The sequence below is a fragment of the Agelaius tricolor genome, unplaced genomic scaffold, assembly GCF_023055355.1.
Source record: "Agelaius tricolor isolate 1412-34295 unplaced genomic scaffold, bAgeTri1.0.p SCAF_35, whole genome shotgun sequence".
NCBI classification, from domain to species: Eukaryota; Metazoa; Chordata; class Aves; order Passeriformes; family Icteridae; genus Agelaius; species Agelaius tricolor.
In genome coordinates, this window is record NW_027269295.1 from 5,004,360 (window position 1) to 5,027,562 (window position 23,203).

The window sequence follows — 23,203 nt, forward strand, 5'->3', positions numbered from 1 at the left end:
GCAGGGCAGCCCAGGTGTTGGGTATTTTAGCTTTTATAGAGATGGGGTAACTGAGAGGTGTTTGAAGAGATTTTATTCCATTATCAGTCTCGATGAAGGGTGAGACATAAGAGATGTAAAACTCAATGCCATTCTACCAGAAGCTAATTTCTTAGTTATTTCTTAGTTATAATACTTTATAAATGTTTTTCAGCCCATTAACTTTAACTATACAATGTTGCTATTACTTCTAACACCAATCACTTATATTTTTACTCCACATAATCTTACTCCAATCTTTCACAGTTCTAATTTCTAAAATATTTTGTCTTTTTATAAAGACATTTTGAAACTTATTTCTAGTTCAATCTCTCCCTCAGCAATGTCATCTCTATTCCATAGCCTTCCTAACTCAACACACCTTATCTCAGTATTTGCATGCAGATATATTTTGAAAATTCTTTACAAATCCATTTCTCACAACAGGGTGTGGGGCAGGGAAGAAGCTCCAGGACTCCTTGGCTCAGGCTCTCTGCTAGGAGCCTTCTCCCTGATCCACCTCTCCAGCTCAGAGGGGAGGGATGCTCACCCCAGCACACCCCAAACCCAGGGAGGGAGCGCACCCCCGAGCCCTTCCCCAGGACCCAGGGCTGGTACCTCGTGCACAGCAGGGAAGCAGGGCCAGGCAAGCCTAGAAAACAAATGGCCAGAGACACAATCACTTTGTGGCCAAGGACAAAACCCCCCAAGCCTCCCTCAGGGAGGATCCACATCAGCAGGGATGTGTGAGCAGTGGGTGGAGGGGGCTCTCAAGCTGATTTTAGCTAGATGGGGGAAATCTGGCTAAAATTTCACCAGCAGCTCATGCTAGCAACAGCAGAGGGTTGGATACCATAGGGCCATCTGCTGTGAACCTGGCCATGCTGGAGGCTGGGTGAATTCTGGAAATTTGTCATGTTTTTGGCCATATCTGGTTCTCCCCCTGGGCTGGGGAAGCCAGCTGAGACACTTACCTTGCAGCAGGCACAGAACTTCCAGCAGAGCAGGAGCAGCAGCCCCAGGAGCAGGATGAGGAAGATGAGCAGTGGGATGAGCCAGAGGAAGCTCGCAGGTGGACACTCTGCAAGTGACAGCAGCAATGTCACCTCCAGGCATCAGCCCCGTGTGGGGTGTGCAGGGAGGGAGGGAGCAGGGAGGGGAAAGGCTGGAGCCCAGCTCCCTGAGGGATGCAGCAGCCCAGTTAACCTTGGCAATGCCTCACAACAAGAAATGCTGTTCAGGGAGGGCTATCACACCCCTGTCACACCCAGCCAGACCAAAAGGCTGCAGCACCTTGCAGCAATCCCTGCCCATGGCAGCAGGGGAAAGGCTCTGATCTGTAAAGGTCTCTCTGAGGTTGCCACGTTCCACCCCTTGCATGGGACAGACAGTGTCACCCACCCGTGGCACTCAGCAAGGTGGGCAGGGAGGTGCTGCCTGCAGCTGACCCTGCCCAGGGGCACAGCAAAGGGACAAAGCAGGGGTTGGAGGCACTGTGGAGGTGGTCAGTCCGATCCAGATCCCAGGCTGGACATCCCCTGCTGGACATCCCCATGCTGGACATGCCCTGCTCACCTTTATTCTTCTGCACACGGACAGTGGTGTTGGGGAGGACACTGGGGTCTCCCTCCAGCGTGTAGTGGTAGGTGCAGTCATCATCCTCATCCTGGAAGGAGCAGTACTCACCAGCCTCCTCTGTGGGGACAGGGGACATGGGTGTGAGGTCACCAGGGCCAGGAAAGCCTTGGGGAGCAGCCCTGAGTGCACAGCCACACGGAGCAGGGCATGCAGGACACACCACACATGGCTGTGCCCAGCTCTGCTTCTCACAGTACCTTTCTTCAGCTCCTCCACCATCTGGATCTGGAGGTGGCAGGAGCTGCAGTTCCCTTTCAGGTTGCCTGTCCCCCAGGTCTGGCAGCGGACACAGTCCCGGATGCTCTCACACACAGCCTGGAAGCCCTGGGCAGAGGGGGTGGGGTGGTCAGGGACACCCCCAGGAGTGGGGGAGGACAGAGCCTCTGAAGGGCAGAGCTGGAGAGGCAGCTCCTTATCCCAGAGTCAGGGCAAGGTCCAGGTCAAAAAGAGACGTCACTGACAGCAAGCAGCTCATGAAGGATTTATAAGTCCAGTTGGCTCCAAAATCTCTTACACCAACAGCCTGCATTTGAGCAGCAATTAGATCTTCTCCAAGGGTTTCAGTGGCCTTTCCAAATAGTGATCAAGCCAGCTTTCTCCATCCTACTGTGGGATTAGCCCATGTTTGTCAGTGGGGAAATTGAATGTGTTCAAGGCCAGGTTGGGTGGGGCCCTGAGCAACTCGATCCAGTGGAAGGTGTCCCCGCCCATGGCAGGAGAGGCAATGAGATAAACTTGAAGGTCCCTTCCAATCCAAACCAGTCTGTGATTCAATGACATGAGGTTTTTCCCAGTCTTGAGGCAAATCAGAACAAGCCACAAGCTGAGCCTCAAACCAGGGTGCAGATAAACACAGACAGACTCTCAACAGCTGCTGCTGGTGAACAGCAGGGCAAAGAAAGCCTGTGGCTGCAAAGCAGCTCCCATGCCAGACTTTTCTGGCCACAGGATAGGTGAGACAAACTCTTGCTCAAGATTTTGCTCCTAACTGAGATGTGCCTTCATCTCTGCTTTGCCTTTCTTCCCTGGAAGCTCTGTGTGGGAATAAATGATGAACGCAGAGGGACTCACCAGGGAGTAGCTGATTTCACAGGTGGAGCTGGTGTACAGCGAAGCCATGTCACAGATGCATCTGCCACACTCACACCTGCCGTGGTTATTGCAGATGCCCTGAGAGGGAAGAGGTGACAGCCTGAGAGTGGCACTGGGAGTCAGCAAGGCCCCTCAGTGCCCCAGAGATGCCAGCACAGGGGCAGCCCTGCCTGGGGAGGCGGGGCAGGACCTACCCCCCGGCTGTCGATGCAGGTGTCATTGCTGGTGGGGCATTCACAGCCCGGGCCCTCCCAGCCGCTCTCGCACACGCAGGCGCCCCTGGAGCAGCGGCCACGATCTGCGGGGAGAGCAGCGATTGCCGGGGCTCCAGGGCTGGGCCATTCCCCCAGCCCTGTCCGGGGCTGCCCCGCTTTCTCTGGGGTGCACAGGGGCTGCAAAGGGGCTGCACAGCATCCTCCCTGTGCTTCTGCAAGCGCACAGTCCCTGCAGACCATCACTGTGATATTTTCTGAAAAATCCCTTCACCAGGATTACTTCTCCTGGGAAGCTGAGAAGCTTCAGCTTCTCCCTGTTTTGCTGCTTTGGAATGTGATTTGGAGATTGTTTACCCAGTACGTGAATTGTTTTAATTTAATGGCCAATCATGGTCCAGCTGTGTCAAGGCTCTGAGGAGTCACGAGTATTTATTATTCATTCTTGTTAAGTTTTCTGATGTGTCCTCTCTCTTTCTTTAGTATAGTTTTAGCATAGCATTCTTTAATATAATATAGTAAAATAATAAATCAGCCTTCTGAGAACATGGAGTCAGATTCCTCATCTCTCACCTCATCCTGGGGACCCTCACAACACCACACTGGTCACTCAACTCCCCGTGCCAGTGCCACCGGTCCAGGACACCCTGTCTGTGCCCCCAGGCCCAGCACCTCCATCCATCCATCCATCCATCCATCCATCCCCAACCCTCTGGGGGGGCTCTGGGGGGCTCTCACCGTTGCAGAGGAAGCCGGAGGTGCGCGGGCACTGCAGGACATCGAACTCGCAGAAGGCGCCGTCGAAGCGCAGGCTCTGTCCCTCGGAGTAGCACTGGCACTTGCCGCACAGGCACTCGCCCCTCCCCGAGCACGGCTCCGTGTCCCCGGGCCGGACGCAGCCCTCGTTGCTGGGGGAGGACGCTGGGGAGCAGTCACACGTGTCCCCTCGCCTGGGGACAGAGATGGTGCTGAGAGAGGCAGGAGCAGAGCGCAGCACAGCAGATCCTGGGCAGGGTGCCCACAGTGTGTCCCCGGCAGGGGGGTGGCTCTGGACACGGTCCTTACCAGCCCGGGTGGCAGATGCACTGTCCGCACACAAAGTTCCCGTGGAAGCTACACTTGGGTGAGTCCAACTCTTGTTGCTGGAAGTGAAGAGAGAAACGGCCTTGATGAATGGGCCCAGCTGCCCCCAAGACCATTTCAGGAATCAGAAAGGCAGGTAAAGGCAAAGTTTTGCCCTGAAGAGCAAGCTCTACCATGGGACATCACACCGAGCTGGGAACAGGCAGTGATGGAGATCTTGGCCAGGCTGAGCATCACTGAGGGGTCGAGCAGGACCCGCATGCATCAGCCAACACATTCCCACCCCGGGCTGGCAGGAGGAGGACCCCTCTGTGCATGACCCCACCTGTTCACAGGGACACACGTCGCAGACCACAGCAGTTGACACCGTGAGGCTGTCGCTCAGGGACGTGGGTTTCACGTGGATGACTCCGTGCCGGTCCCTCTCGGGGAGGCTGCACACGTGCTGCCCTCCAACGTACTCCAGAGCCTTCACGTGCATGTGGAACTTGCTCTGAAGGAAGGGACACACTGCAGGGATGAGCCAGCTCTGCTGGACCACATCCCAGCTGGACACGGAGAGCTCATCCCCTCACAGGTTCCTTCCCTCTGCTGCCATCCGAGGACTTACCACTTTTCCACGGGTGATGTGGAAGGAGCCCGATTCTGTCTTTTCAAATTCTGGGGAGGTGAACTCTGTCTTCAGGGCTCTGGGGGTGAAGTCAGCCCGGATGTCCATCTTGGAGCGGATGCGCTGGGCACCAGAGCATAAACACAACGTTGATTTTCAGCAGTACCTGTGACCACCCCATGGCCTGCTCCAGAGGGGCCACATCTGCCCTCTGCCTGCTCTCCTGCCCAGGAGGTGCCCAGCCCCTGCCCTCCCTGTGAGCCAGGGAGCACCATTACCTCAAAGGCTGTGCGGAGCAACTCCACAATGTTGGAAGAGTCTTCCTGGAGCACCCCGATCTCAGAGATGGGGAAATACTTGTGCAGCTTCTGCAGAGAGACAGGAGCTCCCTGAGCCAAGGCCTTGAGAACCCTCCTCTATCACAGGAGTGGGCTCTGCTTTGAGACCTCCAAATGTCCCTTCCAATGTAAATTAATCTCCAGCTCTGTGCCTCCATTGCTTTACAAGAAGCAGAAACCAACACAAGGAGACCTCTGGAAGCCCAGATTCCTATATCCAGTAATATACCTTGAGACCCCCCACATCCTAGAGCAGCCCCCCAACACAGTGTGCCACCCTCCCAAATACCAAGGTGTTGGTTGAGCACTTGGGGACAAGCGATGGGAGAACACTTTCTCCTCAGAGCTGAGCTGAGACAGAGGCCCTGGAGGAAAGGCAATCCCTCGTGTCATCACTGCCATGTTCTCCTCACCTCATAGTAGCTGTAGGAGTGGTTGGTGACAGCGAAGATGGGGATGATGTTGTGCTGGCCCAGGAGGCGCACGAGGGTGGGCACTGAAGGATAGTCCTGCTTGGTGTCGTACACGTAGGTGCCGTGGCTGTCCAGGTGGCACTGCTCGTCGTTCCTCGCCAGGATCCCTGCCAGGACGTTGGTACCATCAGCTTCATAGTGAAAGGCAGACTCGGTGGAGAACACGAGCAGGTGAGTGCTGTCCTTTCTCCAGCCAATCTTATCCTGCAGCCAGGGAAGGGGAGAAGGAACCTTTATCTCTGTGCTTCCCAAACCCCTGCACAGCACTTGCAGCCCTTGGCAAGCCAGCACTGACAGGAGCTGGAATACCCAAGGGACAAGGCACCACCTGCACCTGGCAGCCATCACAACCAGCCACGTGTCCCCAGGAATTCCAGCACCGACCCACACCCCAAAGCACAGGGTGTCTCCCACCCAGCAGCTCGGTGCCAGGCACATGTGTGTACAGGGGGCAAGCCCACACCTCCCTGGACGTGTCTGGAGCCGTGCTCATCCCTCAGCCAAGCAGCCAAACCCAAGTGGGCTCTTTTCCAGGGAGCAGAGTTTCATCACCGCAGGCGTGGAGGGGGACAGAGCAAAGAGCACACTCAGGGCTCCCAGCAAGGAGACAAACAACAGGACACATATTCTAAGGCTTAGGGAAAATTGGGAATGCAAAACAGCTTGGCACTGGGAGCATGTGCCTGGGAGGGCAAGAACCAACTGTAGCTGAGCCAGGGCTCCCTGGCTGCCCTGTCAGGTGCCCGGTGCACGACTCTTCTGCTCATCAGTGGGCATCAGGAAGAGCCACTCTGTTGTAGTGTGTTTTTATACTTTGTAATACTTTGAAGTAATTTTGTTTTGTATCCCCGTATTTTTCCCAAATGGTTTATCCCAGACTGTACCCCCCTTCCTTTACCTGTGTAATCCCTCTCCCTGGATGAGATCATCCCCAAACCCCCACCCTGGCTCTCTGTCAATCACTCAGCATCCCATCCCCCCCATCTAGAAGCTTCGGTCCAGGATGTCGAGTGATTAGCCAGAGACAAGGGGTCAGGCCCCCAAGCCTTGCCCCATACGCTGTCCTAAATGTCCATCCCCCAGTACCCATCCCTTAGGGTCACTTATTGGTTAGTAAAATGTTATCTACTTTCGGTTTCCACCTCCCTTTAAATGTGACCTTGGCACATCTCCCGGGGCTCTCAGCAGGAGCCCCCTAAGGTGCAGGAGCTCCCCAGAGCCCCTGAATAAAACCTTGGATTAACCCCTGCTAAGAGTCGGCCCTTTATCTTCTACTGATGTCTCTGGCGTCTCTTCTGCTGCAAAGGTGACCAGCCCAGGTGCCCTCAGTACCCTTGGGGCACGGGCTGAGGGTTCCTGAGAGGCTCACAGAGGGACAGAGACACCACTCCTTAAAAACACAGCCCTGGCCACCCTCACCTTGCACACAGCTGTCTGCAGGATGGCATCGAAGCCGCCCTCGGGGGCGTCCAGGTTGCCGGAGATGCGCTCCTTGCGCAGCTCCTGGCTGAAGTGGTTGATGTTGCTGGTCAGGCGGATGACGTTCTTGAAGGAGAACGGGGAGTCGGCGTTGTGCCAGGGCTCACGCAGCCTGGGACAGATGGAACCAGGGGTCTCGTGTGGGCCAGGAGCCAAGGGATGCCGGGGTGCAAGGAGAGGAAATGTGGGGAGAATCCCTCAAGGGAAGTCATGGAGCTGAGCAGCTCAGCCACCAGCACAGAGAGGGAGAAGGGATGAGGGCAGAGATAGAGGAGAAGATGAGTTGGTTGTGGCAGAGCAGGGAAGGTGTGAAAGCAGAGGATGACACTGCTGGCATTGTCACAGTGCTACAGCAAGCCCTGAGGGATGGGGAGACCAGGAAGGACACCAGCAGTGAAGGTAGGGAGATGGATGGAGGCTCTTGCACTGCTCACTGAAAGCCACAGAGAAACAGAAGGCACTTTCCACTCCCTCTATTCCCACCTCAGGGACCCATGGGGCTCACTCACTTTTCAGGTCTCATGTCTGTCTGAGGGGATGAGACTTTGTCCACAAACTTGCCAAATCCAATGGTGTAATTGGAAGTCAGGGCTTGCAGGAAGTCCGCTGGGAGGAGGGGAAAGGAAGGGGGACACACATAAATAAAGAGATGCCTGTGAGCTCCCTGCTCCAGGGAAAGAAGTCATTTTGTGGGCATCTTCTCTGCTGGTGGGTTCTTTGATAAGATTCCCAAACTGTCATCTTTTATAGGGCAGAAACCAACACCCCCTTTGGAGCCCCAAAACTGGAGCTCCTGCTATAGCTTCCAGCAGGTTCAGGATGCCAGAGGCCCTGCACAGACCAGCTCTGAAGGGCACCAGCTGGGCTGGAAGGGGAGAGCATGTGAGGATCCCTGCAGGACCAGAGAGACATCCCCACACAGGACTGCAGAGAGATAATGAGAAGCTCTAATTAAAACAGACCCCTCTCGGGCCATTGCCAGCTGCATCCCCCTCTCTGGTGCTGGCAGAGGACTCGCAGCCACAGGCAGGAACGAGCTGGCTGCCTTCATCAGCACAGAGCAGGCTCCCCTCTTCTCCCAGCTCTGCCCTCACCTAGGTTATGCCCCATGCTTTTGAGGTTGTCCAGATCATCAGACATGGAGTAGGAGAAGTCCATGAGGATGTAGAGATCCACAGGGCTCTCCTTGGGCTGGAAGACATCCATGTAGAAGCTCATCTCCTCGCCAGCCCGCAGCCGCATGTACATGGCCTGGGGGGACACCTGGGTCCTCTGCAGGGACATGTTGATGCTGGAATTCTGTGAAGGAGAGTGACATGGAGGGGATGGACTCCATCTCCAGCATGAGTGCAATGAGGAGGAGGCAAGGAGCAGGGAGATGTGTGGGAAGTACAAAGGCAGGGATGAGCACATCCCCCTCCCTCATGTACTGTCCAACAGCCTCCCCCACAGCTACTCGTGTCCAGCCAGGCACCTTCTCCAGAGGGATGTGAGCACTTTGCTTACATCTGCTGTGTCTGCAAAGGCAGCCCAGCTTGGACCAGTGCCAGTGACCCACAGGTCCACCAGCTGGCCAAGGCATTGCTTTTGAGTAGATCCTACATAAATAGCGATCTAGGCTTTGTGTTCTGCCTGCTGAGGAGCCTAGAGAAGGCTGAAGGAGCCCTCGGGAGAGGCTGAGCACGGGCTGTGTGTCCCCAGCACGCACCTTCAGTGTCCTCATCTCTCCCTGGGTGTACACGATGCTGCCCTCCCCGCAGCCGGAGCGCAGCAGGTTCTCCCGCAGGTCACAGCGCGGCTCCTCGAAGCTCTGCCAGGGAGCAAGAGCAGCATCAGAGACACAGAAACCACCAGATCCACTGGGAAAGGGGGAAACACACAGGGCAGGAAGCAGGGTCTTGTGCCTAGAGCATTATGAGCCTTCGAGAGCAGGAGAGGGGCAGAGAGATGGGTTCTGTGAGAGATGTTCTCACACAGAACCACCAGCTGAAATGTGACCACCAGTGAGTCACTGGGTTGTGTGAGATAAATCTCTCCCTCCATCCCTTGCACACACTGTTTCTGGTGCACTGCCATTTTCTGATAAACTCCTGTATTACTGCAATTCTGCCTGGGACCCCCCTCCCTCCCTCCCCATGTTCCACACCAAAAGGAAATCCACATTGCAGCCTTTCCCATCCAGAAGAGAAGCTGGATCCAGCAGCTGCCCCTGCTCTTGTGTCCCTGTCCCACTGAGGGCTGTGGGATCCCTCCCTCAGCAGGGTGGGAAGAAGAGCCCCAGGCTGCCCTGCAAGGTCTCACCTCATCAGTGCAGAAGGAGCAGTCCTTGTCCACCCGGATGCACTCGGTGCAGCTCTTTGCCCGGGACAGCACACAGCGGTTGTCTGCCAGGAAAGATCAGGGCATCAGGGATGGGGAGAACAAAGGGAGCTGTGGGAGAAAGGCTGATCCCATGGAAAAATGAAGGTTTTGCCTGGTTAGTGGAAACTGGCTGCAGAACAGCAGTGGGGTAGCATGGGAGGGTTCCCAAAACTGGGGAGATGGAAAACAGCAGGAAAAGCCCACAGCAGGTGCTCTCCACATGAAGACTGGTGTTTCTGGAAGCAGGGCAGGTACACACAGTCCCCAAGGGGAGGTGGCAGACAGGGCTGCCATGGCTCCACTCACTTTTGCTCCATTGGCAGACACTGGTCGTGCAGAGCAGGGACAGGAGGAGCAGCCTGGCACACGCCCGTGGCAGCACATTCATCCTCTTCCTCCTGAAATAAAGGGATTGCTGCATTGCAGAGAGCCAAGAAGTGGAAATGGATCTGGATATGGCCAGGGCAGCACCCACAGAGCCCCTTACCAGCCTTGCCAGGGTGGGACAGCCCTCACATCCTGGGCTGGAAACAATTGCTGAGCTCTGCAGGGCAGGGCACAAAAGCAAAACCAAGGATGGTTTGTGCTCTGCTCAGGCATCTGCAAAAGGCTCAAAATTCCCAGCAATGCCACCCCTGTGCCTGGAGTTGGGGTGTCCAGCTTGACATCAAGGTTGCTGCAGGCAGCTGGAGCACAGGAGGTCCCAGACAGAGCCCAGCACCATCCACACATGTGAGCACTGACCAGGCCAAGACATTGCTTTTCCTGGCAGGTTAGAGAAACAAAACAAAAAGAAAGAAAACAAAACAAAACAAAAAACCCCCCAAAAAAACAACAACAAAAAAAAAACCACCAAAAAAAAAAAAAAAGGAAAACAAAGTGACTGTCCACATCTCTCCCCAAAAGCAACACTGACCCCTCCCTTCAGCTATTTCCTATCACACTAAGAGTTTCCAGGATGGTCAAGCTAACAATAAAGAGAGGGTGAGGTCTTGGGAAATGCCAGGCTTGGAGCTTTGGAGTCACTGAATGAATCTGTGGTTTTGAGAGCCTGGCAGATCCCCTTTGTCCTGTCCAGGGCAGCAGAACCCCTTGATGGACACAGAGGTCAAGTCCTAAACAGAGTGAACCATTCTCCCTGCACCACACATGACTGCGAAAACTCAGTGCCATCCAGAAGTCAGCATTTGGATGTGGTAAACAGAAGGCACAAAGCTGGAACTAGAGTTCTGCAGCTGCTGTGCCAGAGGCTCGTCCTCACAGCCAGCAGGGCAAGTGAGAGCAGTCAAAGAAAAATCATCAGTGTAAAGATATCGTTAAAGCATCTCCTTCCTGGCAAATGCAATTGTGAAATATGAAATGTGAATGAATTGTCTTATAGCTTCTTGCTGTGTCAGCCCTGACTCTAAAATGAAAAGAATGTGGAAACCACTTAAAACAAGGAAAGGAAACAGGAAAAGTTGTTGCGTGCAGTAACGATGCCCAAGTTCCCTGAGGGACATCCAACACACAGAGCAGTCACGGGGAGACTCAGCCACTCACAGCCTCCCTGGGCTGCAGGGAAACCCCTGGAAAAACCCAGCCTGGTCTCAGCAGCACCAGATCACACCTGGCCTCTGCAGCCAGGGGAACACATTGAATGCAGCAATTGTTGTGACACAGGGCTCAACCAAGGCAGCATCGACAGCACAGGACCTCGCTCCTGGTGGCTGCACTTGGCTCCATGTGAGAGCCACTGGGTGCACAGCAGCAACTGGCAGGGCACTGGTTCATCCTGTCAGCTGTGCCCAGAGGGATTTACCACAGCCATCAATGCCCAGTGGCTAAAAGTGAAACACGGGGGCCTCAGGGCAGTGTCTCTGCAGGGAAACCCCGGGAAGCTTTGGGATGGGAACCCCAGGACCTGTTCCTCAGGACCTGTGGCCAATGTGCTGTTTTGCCAATGAGCTGCTTTTCTTATGGGTAAAGGTACCAGCTGAGCAAGGGAACTCCTCTGCTTCCCTCCCTGCCCCACTGACAGCCAGGCCATGTCCCCAGTTGGGCCCTTTGCAGGTTTGGGGGGTCCCTGTCCCCCCAAGTCCCATTGCGGCGCTGGCTCTGAGGCCAGCATTGCTCACCCAGGACATGCCTGTGGCCTCCTTCAGGGACAGTCCTCACACCAGCACTCACTGGCAAATATTGTGTCCCTTGCTACTGACACAGGCAGATTTTGAAGCCAGGAAAATCCCTTTTTGCCTTGCTCTGCCCCAGCCCAGGAGAGTGCTATGGAGATGTGGGGAGGTGCCAGGTAGAGGTGGGATGAAAGGGTAGGGAAGGAATCCTCAGAGCCCATGGAAGGAAAACACAGTTGAAAACATCACCTGAGCACTCAGCAAATCCCATCTCCCACCATGGCAGGGGCCACAAGGAAAAGATTGAGTATGGAACCAGACTGCTCAGCTCACAAGGACCTAATGCCTCTTCCCTTAATCACCAGTTAGGAAAAAGTCACCAAGGAACGGATGGACACACCCTGGGCCTCAGGCTCATAAATTGCCATCACGTCTTTTCAAGTGCTGAGATAAAAGGCCATAAAATCCTGCTCAATATCAACGTTCTGTTGCCCTGTGAGCCACCAACCTTCAAGGATTTTACTGGGCAGATGCCAGCCTGCTGGGTGCTGGTGGCACGGAGCATGGCCGCTGAGGAATGCAGCTGCAATATTCCTGCAAAAATATGGGAGTGGCCACCCCTTGCTTTCAGAAGTGTCCTCTGGAAGGGAAAATGCCACTTCCACTTCAGGAAAGCTGCAGGATTTGGTTGGGTTTTCATGACAACAACAACAACAAAAAATAAATCTGTTCAGTTGTTCAAAAACAAGGAGAAAGAGCAGCTCCTGGCTGCACATAAACTTCCTACCATTTCCCAGATTTGCTCCAGCATTTCCTCCTGGTCTCCTCTTGCTCCCCCAGCCTTTGCCCTGCCCCTCAGCACAGCCAACAAACCTGCTCCAGGAATCTGCCAAGAACCCCTGAGTCTAGAGAAGCTGGGGCTAGGTACCTCATCCCCAAAAATCCAGTCAATGCTCCAAACAAACCACTGGTGCAATGGGACAGAGGACAGGGTTGGAATGGCAGATGGAAGAGCAAGGAGCAGGTTGTGATGAGCCACAGAGCAACAGCAGGAGCCTGGTCCCAGCTGCCACATGGGGGACACCCATCAGGTTGGGACACGGGAGTGGGAAAGTGAGGGAGATGCTAAGCAAGGAGTTCGCAAGCACAGCCTTTCCTCTCTTGGGTGGGAATTGCTCTTTTCATGGCTGTGTGGGGCTGTGCAGGGGACTGACCCTGGTCCATGGCATCAAGGACCATCCACATGTCCATGTGTGCTGAGGATGGGCAGTGCAGCCACAGCCCAGGGGATCAGGGACACAGCTCATGTTCTGTCCTCCTCACACATGGTGGCACAGAGCTGCTGGGACCATGCTCCAAAACTTGGAAATTATTAAGCCAGACTTCCAAAAACTACCAAAAACTCAACCCAAAAATCACATTGTCTCCTACACACAAAATCCTAATGGTCCTGTTTTGTGTGCCTTTCCCATCCTTTCCCTCTCCTTCCCCAGGCGTGCTCCTGCAGCTGGGACACCCCATGTGAGTGTCTCCATTTGTTGTTTTCAGCTCCCAGGTTGAGTCCCAGACCCCAGACATGGCCCCCAGCACCCTCCAGCCAGGGACAAAACACAGCAGGACCCAGCCCAGCCACCCACACGGAGCTGCTGGGAGCTGCTTTGTGCCAGCACCCCCCGTGCTGTGAAGGGCTGGTGGCTCTGGTTCCATCTCCTCCTGCTCACCCCTGGGCTCGGGCAGAGGGGAACCCCAAGGAGCAGAGGTAGGAACAGCAGCACCCTGCCTAGGGTCTTCCCAAATGCCAGCACAGCCCCTGAACCCCCCGTTCCCTCCATGTGCTCTTCCTGCCACTTTCTCTGCTCCTTTGGCCCCACAAGACACTTTTCCCTCCTCCCCCTCCGTGGGTGCTCCTCATCCCCCTTTCCCCCAGCTAACCCATGCCTGTCAGCCCCCTCACACCAACCCTCCTGTCCTGTTCCCTGTCCATGTCAGATCCACGGATTTGCAAACACTCCAACACCTGCAGTTCAGCAAAGCCCACCCTGAACCCCCCACTCTCTCCTGGCCATTTCCTCTGGGATCCTCCTTCCCTTGCTCCCCCCTTGCAGGGGCAGCCACCAGGTCTGGAAAACAACCCCGGTGGGCTCCGGGGGTGGGAGGCACCCACAGCCCGGCTGGCCTTGCACCCTTCCACCCGTGAAAGCTTTCCCTGGGTGCCAGCTCCACAGCCTTTCCCCCTGGAACTGAGGGACAGGGCAACCCCTGAGACTCCAACAGCGTCCCCAAAGGGCTCTGCTCAGCCATCCCACCCCGCACCGCTCCCGGACCCCCACCCAAATACCTGCGGACACAAACCCGGACCCGTGCGGCCCCCACAGCCCTGCCCGGTCACCAGCGCTGCCTTTCCCTGCCAGCCCAGAGGCACCGGACGGTGCCCGACAGCCAAAAACCAGGGGAAAACAGAGGGAACAGGCGGGCAGGGGCTGAGCCCCGCGCTCCGTGTCCTGCCCACCTGCCCGAGCATTAATTCACTGCCCGGTTCATCAACGCAGCCAAGTTCGAGCGAGCTGGACGCTGCAGAGCACAGATGAATTGATTCCACAAACCTCATTAGCGCCGGGTCTGACTCAGAGTCCAAATCCTCTGCCGCAGCCCGAATAACAGGCACCGCACACCAAGCCAAGAAACTCTCCCGAAGGCAGAGGGGGAACGTGCTACTCCGCTGCTGCGACTTGATTTATTTCCAGCTTTGGGCTTTTCTTTCCTATTTTTTTTTAATTCTCTTTCTCCCTCCTCTCTATTTTGTGTCCCTTTTCTCTTTCCGGTTAAACGTCAGGGCTCGGTGCGGCGGGGAGCGCAGCCCGCCCGCGATCCCTCATAACTCCCTGCGGCCCCTCAGCCAAAAATCCACTTTGTTCTCAGTGCCCGCGCTGCCGCCTCGCCCTCCCGAGGGGCTGCCAGGGAGAGAGGGTGGGAGTTGCGATAAATGAGCTCGGATCCCAGGTGAGGAGAAGTTTTATCCCAGGCGGGAGGGAGGAGGGGGTGCCCGTGACGCAGGGCTGGCATTCCCTGCTCCCTGCACACCTGGCCGGGCGGGCACAGCCTCCGGACCCTCCCACAGGAACAGGGCTGGGAAAGGGCGGTGGGAAGGTGCTGCCGAGGGCAGGGAGCCCGGAGGGGCTGCTCGGCTTCATCCGCCTGCTCAGGGCAGAGCTGAGGGAGCTCCCCGACCCCCCGTGGCAGGGGTTTCTCCTCCCAGTTTCCCCCTGGCACGACTGGGAGGCGTCACCCTCAGAGCTCAGGTAATTCCTTGCTGAAATGTCAGGGAAATTCCTGCCCCGACAATCGGCAGATGCCGAGCTCAGCCTCGGTGCTTTGGGTGCAGAGGATGGATCAGCACCCTGCTCTATCCAGGGCGTGGGCACAGCAGAGCACTCCTCACCTGCAGTGAATCTGCCTCAAGATTGTAGCACCATGAATGATTCCCATCCATACCTGCATCCCACCATGGTCCAAGGCTGCCACGAGCAGCAGTCCCACAGCTGATTCCAGTCCTTCTGCTGAGCTGGATCCAAAATCCCTTCCCCAGTCCAAAGAACAGCAGAGGAGGGTTTAGAGTTCAGGTGAGGCTGTTTCTCTGTCCACAACACCCATTTGCTTTAGAGCCTGGGGTTGGTCACAGCTCAGAACCACTCACACTTTCCACAGAACAGAGCACACGCATTCTGGAGTAGATGCAATGTCGCAGGCTGGATTTTGGCTCCCTGATAGATCCTCACAAGGAAAACCGCATCCCCTGAGCTTCAGCACAAACAATAGCAACAGCCAGATGGAAAAATGGCACATTTCCTGCCTGACTTTGAGCAGGGCAGTTTTGCCCTCCTCGCTCTCAATGTGGCATTACAGAGGCTGCTGCTCTCCAGAACTGATAGAAAGGTGAGGAGCAGGATTCCTTTCACTACAAGAAATTAGGAAGCTCAAGTTAATATATGCAAACTGCCTTAGCCCCAGGATAAAGGAGGATGTGCTTGTGCCATTAAAAACTACAGCAAATGGGAAACAGGCAGGAGTGCAGGGGAAGATGGCCCGGGCAGTTTAAATCTGGCATTTCCAAGTTTCCCAACTCATAACTTGGCAACCCCAGTCCTTTTGGAGACGTGATTTCCTAGAGTTAAAAAAAGGTTCTGAAAATGAAGGAGGTTTGCTGTTGGTTTTTTTTTTTAAACACATGAAGACAGTGACTGCAACGTGAGAGCTGTGACATGAGACAAAATAAAGGCAGAGCAGAACCAGGCTGTGAGTGCTGATGCTTGAGCTGCTGGTGAAGAGCAGATTGTTCTCATGGAGGGGATGAAGGCAGAGGGTCCTGCTCTGCCTCAGGAGCCACAGCTGCAGCAGATGTTGGACATTGCAGATGAATTGAAACTGGGCTTCAGTTCCCAAGATGGGAGGGGAGCTTGTGCTGGTGCTCACAGACCTGCCTGGTCACCTCACCTGGCCCTGTCCACCAGCAGCTCCCACCAGCCCCACCCCACCTCCCACTGCTGCAATTTCTCTCTTTGAGGTAAGCAATGCAGCCACTGCAGTTGAAAAAGCCAATTTAGGCTGCAAGAAGCATTGTAGTAAAAATCTCAGTTAATTTAGTGATGGATCCTTAACAGGAATCCTGAAGCCAGCCAGAAAAGCTCATGGGAACCCAGCTTGCACCACAATACTTGGTGTCCTGCCTTTCTGGGTGTCCTCCTTTCTCCACCTGAGATGGAGAATGTTTATGTTGCCCCTGTAAAGGATCTCTGGTGTCACCTGCAGACCCTGACAGCCCCAGGGTTTCCTGACACCCTCTGCCTCCCCTTCATCCCTGCAGCCTGGAGCAGCAAGGAGGCACCAGCTCCCTTCAGCCTTCCCAGCTGTGAGGAGAAGCCCAGTTGCTCCCTCTGGGTGCTGCCAGAAGAGCTCAAGATACCAATTTTGCACCTTTCTTTGAAACACCTCCCCCCAGCACCTAAGAGATCCCAAGCCCATGGAACATGAGTTTCCCCAGAGCTGTAATTGGGCTGCTTTTACATTTGCAGGGCTGATAAAGACACTTTTCCAATATAAAGGCAACTCCACCACCAAATTTTTAGGGCAAAAAATCAGAGAGGAATCAGGAATTTTCTGTAAATACTCATGAGAATATAAAAGGTTTTAACTTCTTCTTGTCTTTAAAAAAGAAAAAAAGGTTGTTTAATTGTTTAATGAGTCGTCTTTCAGGCAACTTCCCCAAATTACTTCCACCAGGGAAGAACACTGGGTGAAATCAAGTTCTTGCCTTGGTTCCATACCTTGCTCTCCCTGCCTGCTGGATCAGGCTTTTGTCACACAAATTTGCTGTTTTTAAGAACAGAGGACAGAGATTTCAGAGGCAGGGTGAGCAGATTTCAGTGCAGATGGCTCCACCACAGCTCCCAGCCACATCTGTGGTGAATCTCACATTCATAAATCAGTGAATTTCTGTGGTGGCAACGTGGCCTAGAAATTTTTGCCCTAGGAGGAAAAACATGTAGTTTTATAGCTCACATGAAATTATTGCTCTCTCTGCTGACTACCAGTCCGAGTGCCAATTCCTGATAATTACAAGTGATTTCAGGGTTAATTATTGTCTTTTTTTTTTTATGCCACGCCAGCTTGCAACAGAGCCTTTCTTCTTTCTGTCCTGCCATCACAGCATGCCTGGAGACAGCTTTGGGGCTTTTTCTAGGTCTTTATTGTGCAGTTGCAGCCAAAATCCTGCTGGCTGGAGCACATTCATCTCCTTTTTAAATTCTGTAACAACACACATTACTAAAAGAAAAATAAACACTTAATCCCATCACTGCACTGTATACTGTAGTGACAATATCCTGCTATGTGGCTTAAATAAAAGGAATGTGTAATAATGTATTATTAATGTACATTAACGTGCACATAATTTATTGTACTAAATGATGCTTAATATAATTCCCTGTTCAATTAAAAGTGCCAGATGAAATCCTGCCGTATTTTCTCCCTCAGCCTTTCCCCCAAGGCAGCATTAACTACACATGCCCCCTGTTTTCCAGTAGATGTTCCTTGTCATGAACATGTTCCTAAAGGAAAATCTCTCTGATGAACATCCTTGATTAACATTTGCCTCCGGGACAGACTGGCAGCAAGAGGGAAGTGGGACACAGAAACAACACCAGAGGAAAACATCAGTAAAGGATCCAGGATACAACCTCAGCCTGGGACACTCCTGTCACCCATTGGGGACATCAGGGCCTTCCAGGGATCCATCAGCACCTCACCCAGCTGCCAGGGGCTGAGCACACTCCCACGTCTTTATGCAGAAAGGCAAAACTGTGCCTTTCTGAGCCCTGTGCCTTTCTGAGCCCTGTGAAATCCCAGAGCTCTGCTGTTTTCCAGCAGCACAGAGCACGAGCCTGGCCCAAGCTCCAAATAAACATAGAGCAGCTATTGGAAGTCATTGGTGTCCCTGGTTCTCGCTTGGAACAAAAGGAAGGAAGTGGAATATAAACAGTCAGAGGAACAGCAGTGCAGGGAAGGCTCAGAGGTGGAAAACTGCCCTGTAAAAGCCATGCAGGAATGTGCTGAGGTAAACGTTCCCCCCAAAGGGAAGAGGAGACTTTGGTGGAACTTTGTTGCCCTTTCAGGGGGTCTTGAGCCTCCACAGCAATTTATTTACCTGAACATTTAACATTAGAGAGTCTTGGGGAGCCCTGCTGAGAAGATCTGTGTTTCTCACTGTCCCTCTGGAGATATTCCAGAACTGTCTGGACACAACCCTGTGCCAAGTGTTCCAGGAAAAACTGCCTGAGCAGGGAGCTTGGGCCACTGCAGCCCTTCCAGCCTCACCCATCCTGTGATTCCCTGCAGGTACCAACTCTGGGCTTTCCCTGGCTCACATCATCCCCCAGGAATGAGCAGCTCATACCCTTTGATGACACTCAGGGCACATTACAAAGCCCACCTGTTTGAGGGGCTTCACAGGAGCTGATTTCTCCCCTGCAATGGAGAAGAGCTGGAAAGGAGCTTGTGCAGGTGTTGGCTGCAGCCATCACCTCCCTCACTGCTGGAGCTGTCATCAGCAAAGCCTTGGCATGGCCCAAAGCCTTGGCAAGGAGGGCTCTTTCTTTCATTTTTTGTTCATCTCAGTGCACAACTCCCCTAAACCAGACAGTGTAGCAGCAATCCAAGTAAAACATAGCTTCAGGTGCTCCCATTCCATGGTTTGAGGTGGGGCTGGCAAGAGCTGCCCTCCCCACCTGCTTCCTCAGCCCAGCAGCACCCAGTGAGACAGAAAATTAGTCCTGAACACACCAAATCCCTTCCCACACCAGCATCAAAGCAGGGCAGGTCTCTGAAGCACAACAAGCAAATGGGAGAGAAAATCAACACCTCAGGGCATGGAGGTGGAAGAAAAGACTTCAGAAGGGAGAGCAGAACCAACTCTGCCAAGGATGAGTTCATTACTGCAGCTCTCCTGCCTCTGCTGGGGCAGAGACACAGACCTGAACGTGGAGTTTCAGATGAGACAAAGCTCCTTGAGGTATGAGACACCCCTGCTCAGGAAGGAGATAGGCAGAGAGAAGCCCTGTGGTGTTCAAGGAGCAGAGACTAATTTTTGGACTAAGGAAAGATGAAAATAGGACTGTTTCTACTCTCCTGGGTATGGTTAGCATCCCTTTGGAAGGAGAGCTAAGAACGAGTATCTACAGCTCTCAGAGCCACAAGCGCAGCCTGAGCAGTCACTGCTGCTGCAACACAAGGAACTTTATCTCAGTGTCAGCTCTGAGTTTGCCTCAGGGCACACTGGGCACAGCTGCAGTCCTCGAGGGCTGTTTGGGCACTGACACACTCAGCAGAGCCCCCCAGCCCTCAGCAGGGCTCCCAGCCAGAGCTCCAAAGCAAACCAGTCCAAACTCCTGTCTGGGGGCTCAGGCCAGAAGGATCCTTTTCCCTGAGGACATCACCCCTGTGTGCCCAAGGTTCCCTCCAGCTCCTCCGGGGCACTGACTGACCACAGCCCAGTGCAAGCCATCAGCCTGTCCAGTGCCATTTTCAGAGCTGGAAAAAAGGCATTTCCTGCAGTTTCCAACCTAAGGATCCATTTATTACCTCTGATCCAGCATGCAAGACAAACAAAAGCACTGAGTTATTGGCTGCAGGTTTGTTATACAGGGGTTGGCATCCTTACTCCACCTTTCTGGGGGAAGAAACCCAAACCTAAATCAAGCCTGTTTCAAGCTGCATTCTCCACTGCAGGCAGCAAACACTGACTCCTGGGAGCTCAGGACAGAACTGCCAGGGTACAGCCCAGTCTTGCAGGTCTCTTGCAGAAGCTCTTACTGCAGGAGCCTGGAAACTGCTGCTCCAGGGGTCCTGGATTCACAGATGCCTTTTTTTTTTTTTTAAGCTTAAATGACCACCAGGACAAAGTGTTTAACATGTTTTAAAATTATCTAAAGCCAGGATATCAACCTGTTATTTCTACCTTAAGTCTCCATAAATGTAAAGTTTTGATCAGGACTGGCACAGAAAGATACAGAGAAAACTGAAAGGGAAAAAAAAAAAAGAAAAGGCAACCCCAAACCACTGAATTCTCAGAAATTTACACTTTTGCTGATCTGGCAACCATCTCTCCTATCACAGCTTTAGACACTAGGACAAAGAGGCTCTGGGTAGAAATTTGACTCTGAAGAAATGCAGACACATCAATGACACCAGGAACTTTTTAAAAAGAGTTTTCAATTTTTATTCAACAAAATTTTCAACTGAAAATACTTTTTCACAACAGTGGAGCAAGCAGTAACTGCCATGTGTGCATTCACAGACCATCACGAGCTAAAACAAAGATGGACAATGTCACAAACAGGGTCAGACACTCTCCTCTGCTTCTGTCCAAGCTCATTCCATGGCAATGGAAGTGTTTCTGCACAGGTCTTTGCAAGTGAGCTCACAAATCAAATCTCTACAGCTTGAAGGTTCTGCATAGAAATCTCCATCCCTGTGAGATGGTAACAGAATGTTCCAGCACAGTTTCCTCAAGAGTTCCACAGTTTCACACGTGGTCACTAAGATCTACACAGAGAGCACAGGGTACAGGTGTCAGTGCTAGAACAAAGAGTGAGCCTACACTCACTGATGTGGTTTGCTTCAAGTCTCTGCTACACATCTGGACATGGACACTGAGTGGTTGTCTCTGCTTCAACTCCCTCAGAGCTGAGCTGGTTCTGGAGGGAGGCACCTACACAGGCTGCAGGCAGCCCTGGAGCACCACCCTGAACACACAGGGGTAACACTGACAGTCTTTCACTGCTTGCCCTTTTAATTTATTTTCTTTTTTCCCCCTAAAACAAACTTGCAGGTAGGTAAGACCTCAATGCAGTAATTAATAAGCAAACTTTGACAAGCTGACTCCAGATGCCACCTTCCTCCAGTACAACACAGGCAGCCTGGGTCTTCCCCCAGCAAGCAAAGGCAGAGGCATGGTGGGCAGAGGTCCATTCCTGTGGGCACACAGCTGGCATCCTGCTCCTGCCCCCAGCCTTCCAAAGGGGAACTGTGAGCTGCTTCAAAGAATCTTGTCATCTTTTACCAAAGGAGAAATCCACCCCTCCCTTCCAAGGACAATGGCTTCAGTGACAAACAAGTCCAAGACTCCAGGCCCAGCACAGCAGTCACTGCTTGGCCTTTTTTACAATGGTGCCCACAGCTGAGATCACTGTGGTTTTGGAGCCACTGGCACTGGTTGTCACTGTGACAACCCCTGGCAGGGTGGCAGTGGTGGTGAGGATGGTGGGCTGAGCTATCGTTGTTACGGGGATGGCAGAGTCCCACTTGCTCTTCCTCTTCTGGGCATCTGTGGATTTGATTAAACCAAGCACACAAGGATTAGCATTACATTAAAGGTCACCAATCCCTTCTTAACACCCTGTCTTGTCAATCCTTAATATCCCACTGCTTGACTAACAGCTTCCCCTTACACTAATTTCAGGATACACTGGCAGTAAGTAGTGAGGAGGAAAGGCAACTTTTCTCTTGGGGTACCAGGAGTCAGAGTAGAACTCCAGACCTGAACTCCAGCAAAAGGGGAGACAGGATCACTCCCTGCCCCAAAGCACATTTAATTTCAACAGAGCACATGGATCCCACTTGCTCAGCTACAGGCACTGGACTCACACATCAGCCTCCAGTGGTTTTTGTCCCCTCCCCTCAGTTTCCAAGGCAGGAGAATGATTTCCAGGGTTTCCAAATCTCAAAATCTATCAGTCCCAGGAACCACAGATAGCAGGCTTCTTGACCCACTAATAAGTCTCTTCACTATCCCACCTGGCCCCAGTCTTCCACTCCAGAAGGACAGCCATGGACTACAGGGACTAGAGGAGAGCTAGTCCAAAACCCCCCAGCAGAAACACTCCCTTGCATTATCTACAGGATCAGTAAGAAGCCTTCAGGCTTCAGGAAGCACTAATCCCAGCATTACTGCAGCTTAAGGTGTACATTCACTGCTATTCTTTACCTCCCACAGTGGTGCTGGATGTTGTGGTGGTTGTGGAAGCAGCACTTGTTGTTGTGCCCTTTTTAGTGCCAGTCACAAATTCAATCTGGGAAGGGAGAGACACACAGGAGAAAGAGAAGATAAAAAAATGAATTGTTAAGATACACAGCCTTTTTTTAACCCATAGCACCTCCACAGCTTTAGTGTGATGTAAGACATGGACTGGCCTCTGAGCTGCCCATCATGTAGGAAGGAAGACACAGACCTCAGGCCATGAGAATTAAGGATTTATTCAGCTGCAACCCAGCTCCTAAGCCTGATACCATGAAAATGTGTTTGTCTACTGGTACAAGCACAAGATTTGATACAGCTCAGACAGGACAGATCCTGGTCATTTAACTCTGTATTTATACAGTTAGAAGCTCATATTCATTTTCCTTTAAGGAACATGCAAGGCAAGTCCCTGCTTGCAGAATTTATTGTGGCTGCACCACAGCAGGAACCCTGGCAACCAGAACTCCAACAGCACTGCAGCCTCAGAACTGCAGATCTGGGCAAGGGCATGATCAGATACCTGGGTTACTGTGCAAAAAACCAAAACAAGCAGCAAGACACAGCATGCACTGCACAAAAAACCCTCCATGGACTGGAGATGGAAGGAGCCTTCTGTAGCTTAGGTGGCAAATCTCTAACATTAGACATGTTCTAATGCCAGCCACTGGCTCAAAGGAAACATAGGACAGGAATGAAATCTCTTCCAAAGCCTCTCTGTGTTCTTTCTGGGGCATATCTAAGAATAACTGGGCTTGTCACAAAATGCAAGAAGTTAAAGTAGGCCCAGTTTTCCTGGAAATTGGATGCAACAAGTTAATATCACAGAGAACAGAAAGCAGGTATTGTGTCACACTGAGACGTGGTGAGGAAATTAAGCTTTAACTAGGCTAGGCACCAGGGAAAATGTCATAAATTAAGGAAAAAGCTGTTCTTTATTCATTATCTTGCCTGTATCTGACTTACTGAATGCCATTTTTAGAGTTCTAGTTTAAAAATACTGACAAAACAGCAGGAAATCCAGTGGAGTAAACAACCTATAAATGGACCTATAAGGAAAGGCAAATAACTTGATCTGTGAAGTTTGGGAAAAGAAATGCAAGAATAAAGAAGAGATCTAGGATAAAACAAGCAGTTTTAGCACAGAAATAGCAAAGCACTAGAATGAAATCCAGCAGGGAAAGGAAGAAAAGCCCTGCACCTGCATCTCTTTAGGTTTTG

General features: G+C 52.8%; 2 protein-coding genes across 6 annotated transcripts in view; both read right to left on the reverse strand.

The window, feature by feature from the left end:
• The window catches only part of ITGB4 (integrin subunit beta 4), a 31,533-nt gene extending 16,853 nt beyond the window's left edge, over positions 1 to 14,680 (reverse strand). For 3 of the 5 annotated variants that reach the window (XM_071452768.1, XM_071452766.1, XM_071452763.1), the window contains exons 1-18: positions 9,611 to 10,669; positions 9,245 to 9,327; positions 8,652 to 8,753; positions 8,038 to 8,242; positions 7,453 to 7,549; positions 6,884 to 7,055; positions 5,405 to 5,668; positions 4,932 to 5,021; positions 4,654 to 4,776; positions 4,369 to 4,536; positions 4,026 to 4,102; positions 3,699 to 3,910; positions 2,943 to 3,046; positions 2,728 to 2,826; positions 1,854 to 1,980; positions 1,594 to 1,713; positions 993 to 1,099; positions 637 to 670 (exon numbers count right to left, since the gene is read on the reverse strand). In XM_071452768.1, the coding sequence (XP_071308869.1) occupies positions 637 to 670; positions 993 to 1,099; positions 1,594 to 1,713; positions 1,854 to 1,980; positions 2,728 to 2,826; positions 2,943 to 3,046; positions 3,699 to 3,910; positions 4,026 to 4,102; positions 4,369 to 4,536; positions 4,654 to 4,776; positions 4,932 to 5,021; positions 5,405 to 5,668; positions 6,884 to 7,055; positions 7,453 to 7,549; positions 8,038 to 8,242; positions 8,652 to 8,753; positions 9,245 to 9,327; positions 9,611 to 9,725 (2,299 nt within the window). In that variant the 5' untranslated portion in view covers positions 9,726 to 10,669. Of the gene's footprint in view, positions 1 to 636; positions 671 to 992; positions 1,100 to 1,593; positions 1,714 to 1,853; positions 1,981 to 2,727; positions 2,827 to 2,942; positions 3,047 to 3,698; positions 3,911 to 4,025; positions 4,103 to 4,368; positions 4,537 to 4,653; positions 4,777 to 4,931; positions 5,022 to 5,404; positions 5,669 to 6,883; positions 7,056 to 7,452; positions 7,550 to 8,037; positions 8,243 to 8,651; positions 8,754 to 9,244; positions 9,328 to 9,610; positions 10,670 to 13,753 lie in introns of those variants that run through there. The other 2 variants (XM_071452764.1, XM_071452765.1) reach the window with 2 other exon arrangements.
• A 5,478-nt stretch (positions 14,681 to 20,158) lies between these two features.
• Positions 20,159 to 23,203, reverse strand: part of SAP30BP (SAP30 binding protein) — a 29,401-nt gene continuing 26,356 nt past the window's right edge. Inside the window, 2 exon segments of the mRNA XM_071452888.1 lie at positions 20,159 to 21,292; positions 21,953 to 22,037. Of these exon segments, the coding sequence (XP_071308989.1) occupies positions 21,111 to 21,292; positions 21,953 to 22,037 (267 nt within the window). The 3' untranslated portion in view covers positions 20,159 to 21,110.